Source organism: Anas platyrhynchos, chromosome 1 (assembly GCF_047663525.1).
Source record: "Anas platyrhynchos isolate ZD024472 breed Pekin duck chromosome 1, IASCAAS_PekinDuck_T2T, whole genome shotgun sequence".
In the NCBI taxonomy this organism is placed as follows: domain Eukaryota; kingdom Metazoa; phylum Chordata; class Aves; order Anseriformes; family Anatidae; genus Anas; species Anas platyrhynchos.
The window spans coordinates 13,091,790-13,110,347 of NC_092587.1; the positions used below are offsets into that span (position 1 = coordinate 13,091,790).

The 18,558-nt window shown below is 36.3% G+C and overlaps 1 protein-coding gene across 2 annotated transcripts in view; it reads left to right on the forward strand.

The window, feature by feature from the left end:
- Positions 1 to 18,558, forward strand: part of FAM185A (family with sequence similarity 185 member A) — a 49,510-nt gene that overhangs the window by 20,089 nt on the left and 10,863 nt on the right. The window contains exons 3-6 of one of the 2 annotated variants that reach the window (XM_027459605.3): positions 138 to 230; positions 5,206 to 5,344; positions 10,432 to 10,473; positions 16,905 to 17,000. In XM_027459605.3, the coding sequence (XP_027315406.2) occupies positions 138 to 230; positions 5,206 to 5,344; positions 10,432 to 10,473; positions 16,905 to 17,000 (370 nt within the window). The remainder of the gene's footprint in view (positions 1 to 137; positions 231 to 5,205; positions 5,345 to 10,431; positions 10,474 to 16,904; positions 17,001 to 18,558) is intronic. The other variant, XM_027459614.3, reaches the window with a different exon arrangement.

Consider the following 18,558-nt stretch of genomic DNA (forward strand, 5'->3'; position numbering starts at 1 on the left):
TGCAAATTATTATGTCTTATCCAGGCAGGTGTTACTTACCTAAGTATCTTGAAAAACTGATAGGCTTGATTGTCAAATCTAACTTGTTTTATAGTTGTGATTGTTCTAACCATGTGAATTTTAAACTCTTTTTTCAGAGCCATAAAATTGACATACGAACGAAAGGTGGCAAAGTAATTGGTCTTGGAACACTTTGTGGAAATACAGATATTCATGCAACAGAGAAGGGTGTAAGTAAGAATTGACACTTCCTCTCTAGTGACTTGTTCAGCTTGCCTGTTGCAAAAAGACTACATTTTGAAGAACATGTGCTGAGGAATACTTAATGACCCTCATTGGTTGATTGTCATTTCACTTTTAACTTACGTTTGTCTAAATACCCTATTTTATATTATGCTTAGTTTGGATTAGACAGAAAAAGGAGTAACGAGCAAGTGATTGTTCTGTCGGCACTGAGGTTGGGCTAGCTGTTACAACTCATCAGCTTTAATTATTAGACCCTCACAAGGGTCCTGAGCTTTTTACTTGGCTGATGTCTAGACACCTAGATTCTGTAGTAGGCACCTGAGTTTATTTCAGTATCTTATGAATAGTGAGTGACCTGATACTTGCACATGCTTCCTAACTCCAGTTTTATGTAGTAAGAATTAAGAATAGAAAGTTTCATATATTTGTTTGCAGCTGAGGAAATGCAGTAATCAATCACATGTAATCCTGCTGAGATGCAGTGAGAATAACCATGAGCAGAAAGTTTTAGAGAAGTAGCTTGCCTTTTTCAGCAGGTGGCAGTATGAGACAAGCCTCGTGCTATGCTAATCTGGTTTTGTTTCTTAACGTGAGTTGTCAATTCTCCATTATTTAGGATAGTGCAGTTAGGATCCTTTACATAAGAGTAGTTTTCACACCCAGTCTGGTTCTTAGGCTCAATTTGAATGTTCAGTCATAATACCCATGCATCTGGTTGCATTAGGTAGGGTTCATTCAGTCAGAAGTATTGATACATGAACATGTGGAGGCAAGGCTGGAAGTAGCTTGGATGCATGCAGAAGGCTGTCAAAATCACTAACTACCCTTAAAACCAGCAGCACTGGGAAGAAGCAGAAAGAGTTCTTGTAGCTCTCACTAGCCAAAGATAGAACTGAGACCAGGCTGTTAAGTTCCAGTAGTCCGGAATTGCCTCTGCAGAGTGCCATTTAGTGCTATTGCATGCCTTGTAGATTGGGCTCTGAGATTATATGGTGACTTGTGTAGAGTCAGCCGTGAGCTGTTTTTAACTTCCTGTTGAAAATTAAGTAACTCGCCATTGGATTTTCCAAAAGCTGTGAACATTACCTGCATTTCTTTGCAGTGGATGCTAGCCGTCCTTTTTGTGTACAAAGGAGCCCTGAGGCTGCTGTAGCTGAGCTATTTATTGCTATTTCTTTATGAACATTATTTCATCCCAACAAGACCTCCTAGCGTAAAGCAGAGTGGGTAATGTTTGACATGCTCTCATGCCACAGTTGGACCATCAGTACTGGCCGATTATTAGTTCCTTTGGGCCTTTTTACTAGTTAGGGGAGTTGGGATCCATCCTAAGCCACTAGCGATCACAGAAAATAAAAGAGCAGAGATAATTTACAGCCTTCTTAATGCCTGTTATATCTTCCCGTAGAGGGCTTCCACTGGAAGGATTTGGAAATTGGAATCCTTGCTTTCTACCAGTGAAAAAGATTCAGTGCTATCTAGGGGGAGTGCTTTGACCACTGTGGATTCATGCTGTTTGCAACCTACTAGCATGGTGATCATCTTTAAATTAGACTTGGTGTTGCTTAGTCGTTTGTTCCAAAGTAGTTTGTTACACCAGTGGAGTCAAGGGAGTTTGTTTCAGATCCTGTCTTAGTGGTGCTGATCAAAATATGTATGGTAGAAAAATCATGAGATGTAGATGTACATGACAATGAGAAATGTAACGGTTTTGCTTTGAAATTTTAGAATCATTCAATTGTTGTTTTTTGTGGGTTTTTTTTTGGTGGTGTGTTTTTTTTCAGGCATGCTGTCCTTCTGAAGCAATAAAACTTCATGCAGATTAATCTGAAGTGCTTCTTTGTGATTATCAATATTTATACAGTATGTAGTACTGCTAGAAGCTAGTCTTATGGTTGCAAAACTGTAGGAATTCAAAGTGAGTAATTTTAACAGGAATTTGCAGCTATGGAACAGTTCTGGCTCACATTACTGCTCATTAGAAAAAAATGTGTAGTTAGAAAGGATAGTGTGAGACTTCTTTTCTCAATTGGCCACTTCTGTTAATCATCAGTTTGCCTTACATCTCCCCTGTGTGACCACCTGAGGTGTTTCTTCCATCAGATGTAGTCATCATTATGTAGTTATGGCTCTGTCAGCATTTCCAGCCCCCTCCTGGAGGTGGGGAAGGGAAGGATGTGGTAGAAGACACTAAAAATGTAGAAAATATTTTAAGGGTGTGAAAATGGAGAAGGTATTAGTAAAATGGTTGAACAGAATAACACACAGAAAAACAAAGCCAAGAAAAATAGAATGTGTGGAAGGAGTTGTTTTTGTCTTATTTAAACATAGCAAGGTGTTAGTTTTCATCTGGAAAGTACGGTCAGGTGTGAAATCAAGTCTGATTTGTGATGATGGACTGATCCTTTTTTTTTCTTTAAAGCATAAGAGTCTGCGGGAGCTTGAGCATGTGGTCAGAAACTGTAACTCCCAAGGCTTTACTCTGAAGGGAGGGAGTTTTCCCAGAAAAGCTGGTGACTTGACGGACAAAAATAATCAAATCTGTTTGACTGGGGAGTCATTAGCTAATCTGTGCCACAGGGACTTTTCTATATCACTTATTTAACAGAGCCAAACATCTATGTTCTGCCAAAAAAATCATAAAAGTTAAATAATTTGAGATTGAAAACATATTTCGTCTCAGCAGAAGAGCAACCCTATTTTTTCCTGCTTCCCCATCTAGAATATATTTTAGTCTTTTACTTGAGCAGTCTGACTCCTTAACTTGGGTTGTTCTGAAACAAATATCTATTATACTGGTAGTGGTTTTTATAGTCATTAGCTGACTCAATATTTCTTTTTATTGTGTACTGCGATGAATTTTCTTCTTCCTGCTGTGCATTTTTAAGAAAGGTACTTGTGTCTGGTAAATAAGATAAGTTGATCAGTGAGCTTGTTTTTAATAAGATGTCTCACTAGGTATTTATCTTAAATATTAATATAGTCAAAACCATAACATAGTAATAGATGTAGCTTTTTGCTTCAGGCTTTCATTTTCCTGCTCAAGAATGCCACTAGGCAGGCATTTTGTACCCAAACTGTATAGAATGTATATTTTTTTCCTTAAATCATGGCTAGCTCTTACTTTTGTCATGCTGATAGCAACAATAGCACTGCTTAAGTTGGCAGGGTGCACTGCAGGTTGCTTAAATACCTTCAGAAAAGGCTTAGATTATAGAGTCTAGAATGACAGTGGCTTTTATTTGTTGCCTTGGGTATATGCCACAGCAGTTTTACACTTTGTCAGAGTCAATGCTGGTGACTGAGGGAGTAGCAGAGTATTTGGTGTGAAACATTTCTAGGGCGGATGCAATCTAAATTTATGTTTTTTTTAAGGTCTCTGCTTGTTAGAATTTCATTAGAGATGTCAAAAATACAGAAAAAAATGAATTACTGTCACTTTCAGGAGCAACAGGTTGCTGTAGTTTCAAGTTGTTCTTTCCTAATATCATTGGTTTTGTTTAGTGTTGATGCTTAGGTTCTGTAGAATTATTTTGAGCAGCAGCATCTACAAGGATTGTAGGCATTGGTTGTTACATCTATAATTCTAGCACAGCATTTCCGATAACCAGATTTTCTTAAATATTAACAAAATATTTTACGTTATTTGAGAACTACTATGTATTCATTGTATCACATCAAAAGTCTTGAGGCAAGGGTCCCTTCTGTAACCTTTACTTAAGGTGTAAAGCTTAGTAAGTATGGATTGGTGAGGTCACAGTATAATTTGGCTACAATACAGTTGATGTCAAATGAGCCTCTTTAGCTAATCTTTTGCAACACATTTTTGCATGGAATCTGCAAGACTGGGTGCTGTTTGTCAGAATACCTCTTATATCATCCAGAACATGTTCTTGTATGTAGCATAACACTGGAAGGGGCAGCAGACTTAATTTTTGCATTAACTTTTTTCCCCACAGAATGACAATGTTAAAATAACAAAATGGATGTCAGTTGACATACGGTAGTTTGATCCTAGTAGGCCATATGTCATTTCATGTACCAATGATTTTGTGCAATTCACTTGAAGTCGATGTAAGCAAAGTAAAAACAGACAGAGTAGGGTTTAAGTCTGACCTGTCGCATGATTCCATCATAAATCAAGTTTAACTTAGTAAGAATAGAATTAAATTCACATGATAGTTGCACAAGAATGTGACTCGTTCTGTTTTGTTCAAGTAGACTTAAAATATGTCACATGACTCATTACTAATAAATAGGTTATCCCTGCTCTCTATCACCTTTACTTCCCAAATCTGTCCATAGTGCAGCACCCAAGTCTTATCCTTTCTTTCCATTTCTATTGGAAAGAAATAAAAATAGAGATCTTATCACTCATTTTTCAAGGCCTTATATAGTTTGGGACTTATGTCCAAGTGTAGAGGCCTGAATAACCAAGGTAATGAGAACAGTTACACTGATAGAAAGAGCAACTATGTGGGTTTTTTCATTGCAAACCTTCACCAAAACTATGTCTACAAAGTAAACCAATTAAAAATCTGCATATAAAGCTATATTTAACAAGAATGACAGTAGGTATTTTGATATATGGTGGCAGAAAATTGATAATCAACACTTTGTCATAATTTTGCATGACATTAGTTTTCATTATTAAAGCTATACTTTAATTTTCAAAATGATTTCTTTTTTTAAATTGAGTTTTTCTTTCATCCATTTGTGACTGGGTTTTTCACTGTTCTGATGGATGCAATAATTCACAGTAATGTTGTATAGAATTACTAATTTGTTGGTCTGAGCTCTTAAATGAAAAATGTTTTTGTCTTGTGTAGCTTTTAAGAACTTGATTCAGTTTGTTCTGCTTTCCATTTGTTCTGTCTCGTAATACTGTTACTTCCTTCTGCCTCTTCAAACCATGATGACAAGTTTTCCGTTATGTTTATTTAAGTTTATTTCTCTTAGAGTGTGAATATAGAGAAGCTGCAGGGGTCATCCATCAACATAACCACAGAAGATGGGCTGCTGAAAACTAAGTATCTCTATGCAGAGTCTTCATCTCTCTCATCAGTAACTGGTGATATTCTGCTGGGAAGTATTCATGGTAAGAGCTAGGTTAGGAAAATACTGCCAAAAATGGAGTTGCTTTAAAGGTATTAATAATATTCACAGTAACAAAAGCGCTGATGTTGTTAGTCTATCACTAAACAGTTAGCTATGCACAGTACGTGAACGAAACAATTCTATGTTTATTAGAGGTTGAGTTAAGGAGAGTTAATTTACCATATAGCATGTTGCATTTATCTTTTAAAATAATTTTATAAGTATGGTTATAAAATAGGAAAATGGTGTTTGTTATAGGAAAGAAACATACCAAACATACTAAAGATGTCAAAACATTTTTAAAATAAGCAGTAACAATTATACTAAAAAAAGTAGTAAACAGGCTCTGCACCACATGCTTTATTTTCCTCTTCAGAAAATCTTACAGCTTCTACTAAGACTTATGGTAGAACTTGGTTCCATCTCAAAGTTTTATGCACAAATTGTGTGTGTTGACAATAGTGTGGTGATGGTTTCTGTTCTTGGGGGAGGGAGGGAATCTCTCATCCATCCACCCTTTACTGCCCTTCATCTAGAACTAAAACTAATTAACTTGAATGTCTCAAGTTAATAGGAGTCAGGGTTGGAACCTGAGGTCTTCCTAATTTAACAAAATTCCCACTGAATTCTGTCAGTGCCATAAAGCGTTTGTGATTTTTACATTAAGTAAAACTGAAGATGTACAAACGTTGAAAATTACTTAAGTCAGTCCAAGTTCCAGATTTCTAGCTATGCACCTTATAAATAATAAGGTATATAGCAATTTTGTGTTATGTTGCTTCAGAAAGGATTTTTCATCTTTAAAGGAACAGCTCCATTGTCTATTCATAGTAAACACAAAACTGTTTTCTAAACCTGTTGGGTAAGGTTCACTTCAGCATGCCTTGGCAGAAGTAAGATATTTTTGTTGTATTTTTCTGACATGTAGGTTTTATTGCTACAGGTACTTCTAGCCAATAAGCTGCTTTTTTTTTTTTTCTTAACTTCAGACAGTTATAATGATTGTGTGGGGTGATCAGTTTGTGAGCACGTTCATGCCTCTGTGCACATCCAGAAGTTTTTTTAATCTTGGTACGAAAATGTAATAATAACAGCTGTTGTTAGTGACATACTTCTGTAGTAACGCATCATTTGTAATTTCACTAAAGAACAGTGTGAAAACAAGCACAATTGTATCCAAATTATACATTACTTCAGCGTTATTTTCATGGGCAGTCTACTAAATGGGTCTGGAATGCCTAACATTATTTTAACTGTTTCTTTTAAAAACAATTGGTCTATGTTTTTCACATGCTCACAGCTTCAATGAAGTCAAGGGAACACAAATTTTACAAACATGACTGAGTGCTGTTTTGTTGTTAAAACCTGGGCTGTGTAATCCTAGTTAGTGCCCAGGCTTTAGTGGAAACTTGGCTCTGGAAGGGCATGAACTGAATTTCGTCTTTCAGGTCCTGATTTTAAACCAACTCTGTGAAGAAACATTGGTTATTTTGTATTGTAGACCTTGCGCAATCCTATAGCATAGGTATTGTCTTCAATACTTATACTGCCTACTGCCTCAGATTATGTAGACATAAGCATGTAGTTAGAAGTAATTTTTTTTCTTTGCCATTGCAAAATACACAGCAGAAAAAAACACCAATACTGCCATGATACAAATCAGCTGTGGATTAAAGATTGTGGACAATGACTCTGGTCAGAGTTGCGGTCATTGGCTTAGTGTTCAAGTGGAGATCAGTAACGGGTGGTGTTCATCAGGGGGTTGGTATTGGGACTGGCACTGTTTAACATCTTTGTCAGTGACATGGGCAGTGGGATCAAGTGCTCCCTCACCAAGTCTGCCGATGGCACCAAGCTGTGTGGTGTGGCTGACACGCAGGAGGGAAGGGATGCCACCCAGAGGGACTGGGCAGGCCTGAGAGGTGGGCCTGTGCTACCTCATGAGGTTCAACAAGGCCAAGGGCAAGGTCCTGGAGCTGGGCTGGGGCAATCCCGAGCACAAACCCAGTCTGGGTGGAGAATGGATTGAGAGCAGCTCTGAGGAGAAGCCTCTGGGGGTGTTGGTGGATGAGAAGCTCAACATGAGCTGGCAATGTGTGCTTGCAGTCCAGAAAGCCAACTGTGTCCCGGGCTGCATCAACAGAAGCGTGGCCAGCAGGGCGAGGGAGGTGATTGTGCCCCTCTGCTCTGCTCTCGTGAGACCCCACCTGGAGCTCTGCGTTCATCTCTGGGGTCCCCAGCACAAGAAGGACATGAACCTGTGTGAGTCCAGAGGGGGACTGTGAAGATAATCAGAGGGCTGGAGCACATCTCCCGTGAACACAGGTGGAGAGAGTTGGGGTTCTTTTCTCTTGGGAAGAGAAAGATTTGGGAAGACCTTATAGTGGCCTTCCAGTACCTAATAGGGAGCTACAGGAAAGCTGGAGAGACGCTCTGTCAGGGAACGTAGTGATAGGACTAGGGGTAACTTAAAGGGGGGTAAGTTTAGATCTTTGGAAAAAAATCTTCACTCAGAGGGTGGTGAGGCCCTGGCACAGGCTGCCCAGAGAAGCTGTGGATGCCCCATCCCTGGAAGTGTTTGTTAAAGGCCAGGTTGGATGGGGCTTTGGGCAGCCTGGTCTGGTGGGAGGTGTTCCTGCAGGGGAGTTGGAGCTAGATGATGTCCCTTCCAACCCAAACCATTATATGATTCTATGATTTTGCAAGCAATTGTACCTAATGTAAAAGCTAAGTAACTCATATACTCAATAGGACAGCTAGATTGAAGTGTCGAGAAACATGTTGTTCCACCATATGTTTTGGATCTGAGGTCACTGTATTCCTAAAGATACCCCTTAGAAGGGGGGGTTACAATTTCTGTGGAAATATCAGTGAGTGCATGTGTTTTTTTCCTGTAGCTTTAGCCGTAGCTGAAGGGAAGGGAGCAAATGATCCCAGTTGAAAAGGTCTTGCAGGGCGACATAAAGGTAGAGAGAATATGCGTGTAGGTATTCTTACCTGCTCTTTTGCTTGCTTAATCAGAGCAACCCAGCCTCCTGAGATTCACTGAAGCAAACAAAAGGAACATAATGGAAATGTAAAGTGATGGCCTTATTTATACACTAAAAGCCATTGTTTGTCCCTGGGCTTATACTGACCCCAACTTGCAAAACTGTATTTTGAAATTCTGTGGATGTGTTAGATGACTCTTAAGAAGCATCAAATAGAAAGTAAACAACGCAAACAAAAAGCATTAAGATGCTGTTACCAATTTCCATTAAAACTATTAGATTTTGGACCTTATAGTATTGTGCTACAGTACTGAATTCAGTTGAATGTAATAATCAAGCTAGTAGTTACTCTTTCCTTCTTTGCTGTGGATGTATCCAGAAAATAAATGGTTATGTTAAATTCCAAGTTTTGGCCTACACGGAACAATTACTTGACCAAAAGTATGCTTCTGTGCACGGTTCATAGACAGAGCAGGTCACAATGCAGCAGGAAACTCCTATCTGCTTTGAAAGCAACTTTTGTTCTAGCTAAATGTTTGAAATGAGGCTATCATACTAATGTTTACCGTATGCAGTTTTAGTCATGTGTGCAATACGTTTGTGACTGATACGAATTTGATTTCTAAATGTTAAATGTTCTTCAAGGATCTGGTTAACAAAAAAAACTAAACAAACAACAACAAAAACACAGAAAAAGAACAGACCAGTAAATCTACAAGGCCCAAGAGGTATACTGAGACTGTGCATAATCTTTGGGAGTTTCTATTTGATAAAACCCTAGGCTTCTTGTAGATCGTACAAAAGTAAGTACTAGTAATGATAAGTAATGGTAATGATATAGTGAGCCTTTAAAAAAACAGGCTAATGGTGAGGCCAAACATCTTTCAAATTCATTGAAAAATGGCTTTGTTTCAACTCTGGTTATCAGATCATCTTATTATTATATGGTACATGCTTGAAATTTAAGACTATAAATTGAAGACCATTGATGACCAGTTTCTTTTCTAGCTTTTAGCCCACGGACTGCTAAGAAATACATAGCAGGTCATATAGAGTGGAATGCATTCTACTCTTCTGGCTGTTGGGTCTTATTTTAGGTCTTTTATACTTCAGGGGGGAAGATGGAGTGGTAGGAATGAACTGTCATGGCTTATTTTTTTTATTTAAAGCACTTTTTTTTTTTGAGGCAATTGCACATGTATAACATACATGGAAATGTGATAGCTTCTTCCAACTTTTAGACTGTTAACAGAAAAGCCACTGTGTTAAGTGTGCATCCCTCATCCTTCCAGGTTCTATTGATGCTATAGGTAAAGGGGAAGAGTGTGTATTTTGAGATTTAATGATATACCCAAGCCTGTTCAGAGTAATGCAAGGTCGGTAAGAGACCATTCTATATTTTATACCTTGTATGCTCTTTTGTTTGATGTTCTCCAGTCTGCCCAACACACAGAGATCTCTAGATTCAATGGAGAGTGTTGGCAGTGGTTTGTCACGTACTTAACAATAATAAGTTTGGAGAGAGTAGGTAATGTTCAGTGATTTTCATCACTGATATGTTCAGGCAATTTTCCAGAAAATAGCCTTTAAAGATAAAGGAAAAAGTCCCCCAGATTTGTGGAGGAGGGATATACACATATATTTATGTATACAAAAAAGGACAATAGGATCAGTAATAAAATATCTTTTATTAAAATTCTGTAATAATCCATAGTGCTGTTGCAGGCATCTGACCAAGTTTTGTTTGTTTGTTTGTTTTAAAAGAAGACCAACAATTAAATAAGAAAAGTGCTCAATTTGAGTCTCTGCTTTTCTCACCATCACACCCAGTCTGTGCCTTAAAGCTTTATTCAGAATATTTTTCTTGCCTAGAATTGCTTCTTTGTTTCCCACATGTGTTGAGATTTTTGTTTGTAAAGCAATAATAATGAAGCAATATAATTCATTTATATTGTTTCGGTTTTGCATGCAATGCAGATATACTACTGTAACTATAACAGCCTTGTATAGGATCACTGTATTTTAGTCTAAAATTTGAGAAACCAGTCAGAAATAATCCACTTTGAATGTTAAAATGTCCTTTTTTTTGTCTTAATAGGTAACACCAGCCTTCAGACCAAAACAGGGAGTATCACAGTAGGTAGGTCTTGTTTTCTTTCTAAGAAAAGGCTTCTTTCTCTCTCTTTTGTCACTCTTCCCTTCTCCTTTTTAAATTGAAATATTCAAAGGGAAAGTAAAAACCTGATTTTCTAATAATCCTCAGATGTTTGTCCTCACTTTTTCAGGAGTATCATTCATTGTTGTGTATTTGAAGGATATTTTCCAAACTTGGCTCTGACTTGGCTCTTCTGTAGTTATGCAACACCAATTCTAGCTTTCTACCATACCCCCTGGGCTTTAGCATTAGACTGAGTCTAACTATTTTCTTTTAGATTAAGTTAGGACAAAAGGACATGAGAAAATACTAAGTGTACATCAAATGCAATTACTTTGCCTTTAACCCAGTTCTCTTTTTTATTTTAATTATTAAATATGTTTAACTTTCATATCATGTAGTAATACTCATTGATGTTTTACATATTGTGAGGTAGAAAAAAAACTTGTAAGAGCTTAGTGTTTCCAAACCATAGTATTGATCACTGAGTTTTCCATTCAGAAAGAAAAGTAGCTTTTAAATCTTCTCTCAGCAATTGAGTTTTTATACAGTGGGATAACTGAGTTATCAATTAGATTATATATCGTACTATGACAGTATTAGGGCACCTTCTGTGTTGATGTACTGTAAATTGGTCAAGAAAGTGAGAAACTCAATTTCTGGTTATTTCTGTGGCATTAAACTGAAGTAATAGAGCTGTAGACAACACTCAGTGAATCTACCTTGAAGGATTTCCCCTTCTGTAAGTAAATTTGGTTATAGACCTCAATCTAAGACTTCTGTTAACAATAGTGACTACAGTCACTAACTAGGCATCTTGCAGGGACAAGATGTCCTGTCAGAACTCTTCTTATGTTTCTAAGCAATCTATATTAATATTCTTGGAAAATAAATGCAATGCACATTTTTATGAGTTAGTCATTAAACCACAGAATTAAATCAAGCTTGCTAGTCTGTTTTTCCTTCAGTTAAATAAACTCATAGACTATGAAGAGCGTTTGAACATTTCTTAACACAGGAGGTAGTTTTTTCCACCAACAGATGATGATTATTTTCCATTAATTAACCAGGTTCAGCTTAAACGTTAAGAAGCATGAACACTGAGAAGCATTGAACTGACTTTATTTTTCAGATTTCAATTCTGAAAATGTTAGTTACAGTTAATCTTTTCTTAAAGAGCATCAGCCCCTCCACGCTTTAATTTTGTATGGATTTTTCCAAAGGCTTTTTCCAAAAGACCTTTAAGATCCAGTGGTTCAGCTCCAAAAACTTGAAAATGTCAAGTTTTAAGTGAAAACTTTTCACATATGAGGAATTCATGCCACAAGGTGACTTGTTGGATTGCCAGAGAGCTGATGGGGATTTGCTGATAGCTGTAAGAACAGCTTAGGTCTTCTGTCTTCCTTAGCTCAATTTTCATAGGCATATAGTTACTTGTTTTACTGCAGGCAGAAATTTATCAATTAATTGAAAAATGCAACCATCACTATTCTATGATCTCTAGATTTTGAGGATGTATTTTTCTGAGAGATTTATTTACAATTCAAAACATAGTTGAGAATGCTGGATTTTCTTTCACAGTATTTGAGAGAAAGTACAACAAAAAATTGGGGGAAATTCTTGGATAATTCTGTATTAACAGGAAACCAATGCTCCTGGCTTTTGCTCTATAATGTACTGGGTATTTTTCGTTATTTGTAGAATAGTTCTATCTCATATATTTATTTTGCGATTACTTGTTTCTGTTTAAAAAAATAAATCTTTTTTTGAAGACCCTATCCAAACCTCAGCTTAATGTTAAGCATCTAACATATGATAGGGTTTCACACTGACATTGTTCAAATACTAAAGTAGGGATAACTCTTTTTGTCAATACCATGTACTTTGTTAGCTGCAGACAAATTGCTTTCCAACCTCATACTAAAAGCTTTCTACTTCTAACACATGTTTTGTGGATTTTGGATGGGTTCTTAATTTGAAACAACCAGACCTATTTTTACTTCTAGTTTACATTATTACTTAGGAAAGCAATTAGAAATCTGAATACTCTTACAAAAAACAGTGGAGTACTTTGTTCTTAGAGCTAATTTGATCTTTAAGTTTCTACTTGGCGCTTCTCCACTGGGTTGACTCCAGTTCACAAATGTCTCTCTTCTGTTAGGAGTCCTGGAACTGGATGCTGTGTTCTAGATGTAGTCTAACAGGTACTGAGTCAAGGGGAATAATCTCCTCTGTTGATGTACTGGCCATGCTCCAGTTAATGCTGTCAGGGATTCTGTTGGCTTCCTTTTCTGCCAGGGCACAGGGCTGGCTCGTGTTCAGTCCAGCCAAAACTTGTTTATTCCTCAACGTTGTTGTCATCGTCTGATTATTCTCTACTCTGCTGCCAAGCCAAATTTTACCCTACCAGCTCAAGATAAATAAATAAATAAATAAATAAATAAATCTTTATTGCTTACATTTTGCCCAAGGGAAACAACTTCTAGGTTTGGGTAAGAATGGCACTGATTTATGGGTAGCAGGGGCGTACTCGGGAAAGCACACAGACATCCACGAAAGTTCAGTTGTCTTTTTTCTTCCCCAAACAGATGCCAGTGTCAGTTTGAGGTATTCTGCTAACTTCTTCCTTCAAAAACCATGCTGGAGTACCAAAAGGCTTTTGTGACTTAAAATGACAGACTTGCTGTCTAAAATGAACTGAAACCTAGCAATTCAGAGCAAAGTTTCAACTCTTATCTGAGGACTATATTCAAATATCAAGTAGTTACTATCTAGGTTTTTGAGAAAATGAGGTGTCTAAGCCCATCTGTTGTGATTTGTAAGTGTTATCATAAGGCAGTTCTCTCGTACTGAGACAGAAGGCCTAAATTTTGAGAGAGCATTGATTGTGAAAAACAACATTTAGACATTCATAGAATCATAGGACGGCTTGGGTTGGAAGGGACCTTAAAGATCACTCAGATCCAACCCCCATGCATTGCGCAGGGATGCTATTTGTTGAAGATTGTCATTTTTTCTTAATGTAGCTAATCTTTAGACTTTCTATATAATACCTTTTTGCAAGATTACTCCATGAAAACTGAGTTCTGGGCATTTTTCATGTACTCCTTAGAGTGATATCAGCATCTTATTTCATGTGTCAAGTCTTTATCTTAGGCAAGGTATTGTTCTTAATGCTTAACAACTTTGTTGAGGACATCTTGCTTCACTGGTTTGTTTTGTTGTTGTTGGGTTGGTTGGTTTTTTTTTTGGTAGTAGGAAATACTTAAATAACTGAAGTTGCTCAAGAGTGCAACTCTTAAACAGATGGTCATCTGTTCTGTTTCCAGCAGAACAATTCATCCTTGTATTTCCCCTTGAGTTGTCAGTCCTAAGGAAACTGAATTTGAATTATGCACTCTTTCATGTTTTGGCTCTCAGTTACTCACATTAATCTCAGTTAATGGGCATGTATTTAAATATAAAAATATATTGCCTTACTTTTGTTCTGTCATAACTGTAAATTGTATGCTGTCTCTATCATTATTAAAGTTATGTATTTTGTCCTACCGGATTCTGTTATTTAATACAATTTCTCCTGTTGAAATATTTATTTGAATTTGCCTTTTTCAGTTACAGAAATTGTCTGCACTGTCCTGTTCTTCCTCCTTGCTTCTCATTTGTTTAAGTTAAAAAGATGCAAAACTTACACAGCATCTTTAATAGACTTTGCAGAAGTGACGGGCAACTTTAAGTCTCTTGGTATTATTTATACCTTATTTCATATGCAATTAATATTAGATATGAACATTAATTTATTAATATCTTATTAATATGTTAATATAATAAGATCCATATTAATAGATAATATAATATAATAATTATTATAGTATTAATGTATTATTAATGTAATAATAATGTATTGATACCGTAAATATTAATCTATTAATATCTAATTTCAAATTATTCCATAAGTCACATTCAGTTGTTTCTATAAAACATATTTCCTGTTGTTTCTGTAGATCAAAGCTGGGCATGCAGTTTAATGTCATCTTTAGTCTTTGGTTAATGCTGCCAAGGTTTGAAACTTGGCTGTAGTTTTTTCTTCCATTAAAATAAAAAACCTTTCTGTTCACTGTTGTACTATAGAAGTCAAAATCTGTCAAGTCATCCTCCCAAACAGTGTTCTCCAAGGGCATTCTACTTTGTCTCAAGGATTTTTATTGTTTTGCATTGTTTTTGTTTTTGTTGTTTTTTGTATTTTCCAGGTAAATCTGTGCCTCAGTGAACCTATACCTATTGCCATCTTCCTGCATCCTATTTTTTTTTTATACATTCTTCAGACAGAATCCAATCTCTCACAAATTTATGGTTCTATTATTTTCTTGAAGAATTGAAAATGGAAAAAAACAGCAAAAAATAAATCTTGTAGTGGGGCTACAAAAGGCATCTTTCCACTGTGAAGAACTTTACAGGAGCCACTTTCACATTTGAAGACTGGGAGTTAGGAAGGATTCACTAAATAAACATTAGTCTCTGTAAAGTACCATCAAGTGATGGTGTTGTACAGACTGCTAGCAGTTGTTCTCCCTGAAGAGGGTCACTGTTGTATCATAGGAGCTATTTTTTTCGCAGTGCAGAAAAAAGAACTAATAGTATGTTTGTTTAAAACAGAAGAATTAGAGGCTGGATATTTCCTGTATCAGTTGCCAACAAATCTCTGACAAAGTTATGTGGATATTCAGTGATTGGCTGTTAGTACATTTGACTGGGGGTATTTGCAAAAATAGCTGATATGGGAAATTGTCTATCTGCTGGGACCAGCATTTTTAATAAAAGGTTGATTTGTATAAACTTCACCTGTTCCAGTATGATTACCTGTTTGAATATTAGGAACATCCTTTTAAAAAGTTATCAGAAAATGTTTCATTGTGACTTACTTACCCAAGCAAAGCTTTTCCAGTTCATTAATTTAAATTGACAGAGTTAATTTGTTCTTTCAGCTATGGACCAGAACTTCTTTAACATAAAATCCTCTGAGATGGGAAATGCATTCACATCCAATTCTAGTTGTTCTTGTTGTTTTGTTTTGCTGGCCAAAGATGGTGTCAGTTTCTCAGCTGACCAAATGTGGATTGGCTACTTTTTCTCTTTTATTACATTAACCTCCCCCAAAAAATTCATTTTAGCTGAGGGATGATAATCCCTTTCCATGTTTCGACTGCTGAAATACACTGATCTTCCCCATCTGTGCTTGGGATCAGAAAAGCTCCAGATGAGTTTGTTTACGTACAGAAAGCTTTAATTAATGCTAGACATCCGTGTTATGATAAATCAAGCTTATTCTCCCATGAATATTTTCACTTTTAAAATAACAAGTTTCAGTCTGGTTTGATTTTTGTTGTTTTAGCGAGTTCTGAAAACTCAGCTGTGCTTCTTGTTCTATACACCCCCAGAAACTAAGAACATTCTCATTCAGTATTTCAAGATTTTTGGCTAATATTTTTGTTCCTAATAGTCTTTGTAGTAACGTGCTTCACTTTTGCTCATGTACATATGTAATTTTTCTTCGCTTCTCTACAGTTGCTTCACAAATTCTTTGCAGTTTTTATCAGCAATAAGTCTGTTCAGCAGTTAGAAAGGTAGCTGCCCAGGACCTCACTGTAATATTGTGGAAATCTGTGTGCTTACAACTGGAATAGGTTGCAAATTATTAAAGTCAACTTCTCAAGTATACAAATAATGCTTTTTTTAAGGGCTTCTATTTCTAGAAAAGGTTGTTCAGAAAGTTTTGTTGTCATAAAGTACAGCTAATAAGCTATAGAATAAAGTGTACGTCTGTTTATTCCAGGGCAAAGAATGCATGTTGATTCCCTATGTGCATTACATTACAGTGGTTATATCAGACATTTGTTTAAAATTCAGAGTTCTTCCGTGTAACCACATGTTAAACGCACAACTGCTTGTTGTTTGCATGTGGTAACTTTCCTGGGTAAAGTTTCCTCTGTACAAAGTCCAAACAAATGTACTCTTTTGGAAATTAAAATAAATCTTAAATGTTTCAGATTTTATGCTCAATCAGAATACAAAAGTGAATTTGTCCTTGTGGAAAGAAGTAGGCATTGTTATACTTGGGCAGAAAGAGCATTGTTGAGCTGCAGTAGATCCTACAAGTCCTGCAGGGGTTTGGCTTTGAGACCAGTGCATGCCATAATTCCAGATTGGGAAGATAAGTTTCACGGAGAAACCTGTTTTTCTGAGCAAAGTCTGACATTCAGTAAATGAGTAGAAGCATCAACTGCTTCAACATACAAAAATTGATAAAGTCAGTTCAAACAACAAAGGAAGATTCTAGCAAATATTTATTTAAACAGAGTGAACAACAGCACATTTTTAAATCAATGAATGATACACAAATCCCTTCTTTTTCTTTTTAGATTCATCGGATGGAAGTCTAAAAGCTTCTACACATCAAGGGTCAATAGATGTTTATGTCAGTCAACTAAGAGAAGTGGATCTGAAATCCCAGAAAGGTTAGCAAACTGCAACAAATACGTTTTTGTAGCAACTAATGATGTAAAAGAAAGATTAGAGATTTTTGTTCATCTGTCTAGAAAGTACAGTTTCATGATTCTTCATTACCTCGTTTCTTTACCTCGTTACTAGATACTTCTAGTAGAGTAAACTCTGTAAGGGACAATGATACTTAAAATGGATTACAGGATTTTTATATCTTTAATCCTTTATCTTGTCAGTCTGCCCAGCAGACTTCTGCAGAGTTAACTTGAATTACAGTCTTTGTCTTGAAAAAGTTTACTCTATGATACTAGTATGTATATTATTTATATATATATATGTATATCTTATATATGTGTACATAAGGGCAAACATCGCGCATTGTATTGCTTTTTCTTGCCTTTTCTTGATGAAATATCCAATTATTGAAATAGGCAGAAAAACAGAGATGAGAGTGTCTTACTCAACCATTCTTCCTTTTTGTTTTTTCCACATGATTACTTGCTGAAACTTTGCTTTCTAGTTAAAAGGTCACTCCTAAAGTTGGATTCATAGTTTTGCCATTCAGAAATTATGATATTGTAAATAACAAAGCCCTGAAGACATCTTATTTATCTTACTTTTGGAGAAAACAAACAAACAAACAACAACAACAACAAAAACTACAGCATTCTTGTGTTAATATGATGGTGTTTTAAAGGAATACGGTATTTGGTAGTTTCCTCTGGTTGTCTATGAGATAATCTTATGCCCTATTAAAATTTAGCAGTTAACCAGAAGGGAAATAATGAAGGAAATACATTGGAATCATATGTGCCATTCTTCTGCACATACTAAGGTGGTTCCATTGGTACAAATAAGTTTATTTTTGTATTATTTCTTAGATACATTTTGAATCACTAAGTTACGTCTCTTTAAATTAGTAGTAAAGAGGAATGTATTTAATAAAAGCTAATTCATGTTACTTTCAAAACATTGCCTGACATCTCTTCTGGCAGCACAGTTTAGTATAGGCAAAGTTGATAAAATTCTGTTTTCATTTACCCTGTAACTTTGGAGTAGCTGCTGACAGCTGCTGAGTAGAAAATGTCCAGTCTGTGATAAATTAGTTGCATGTGTTGGATTTTATGAGTCACATCACTGAGCTACTCTCCAAGGAGGACCTAAAGAAAAGACCTTTCCCCTTTCTTATCCTAAGGCTTCTGTGAATCCAGCAAAATTTAGGCCTAAATTCTACTGGCAGTTATTTCTTCTTCAGGAGTATTCCAGGCAATTGATTCGTCTGAATTTAAATTGCATAGTTAGGGTTGCTTTCTGACTGCTACACAATTATTACATCAGTTTTATCATCATGTTCTGTTTCAGCATTGGAGATATATTTAAAGAAATGTTTGTGATTTTCTACGGTGATTGTTGAAATTGGATAGAAGCTAAGAAGTGTCTACAGAGCTTATATTTTAAGTACTGCTTGGTTTTTGTTTCAATGTGTAGGATGCAACCTCCAAACATTGTGACTAATTCCAAGTATGACTAGCAGTGGTAGGTTGGGGGCCCAGGACTTGCCTTCAATCTGAT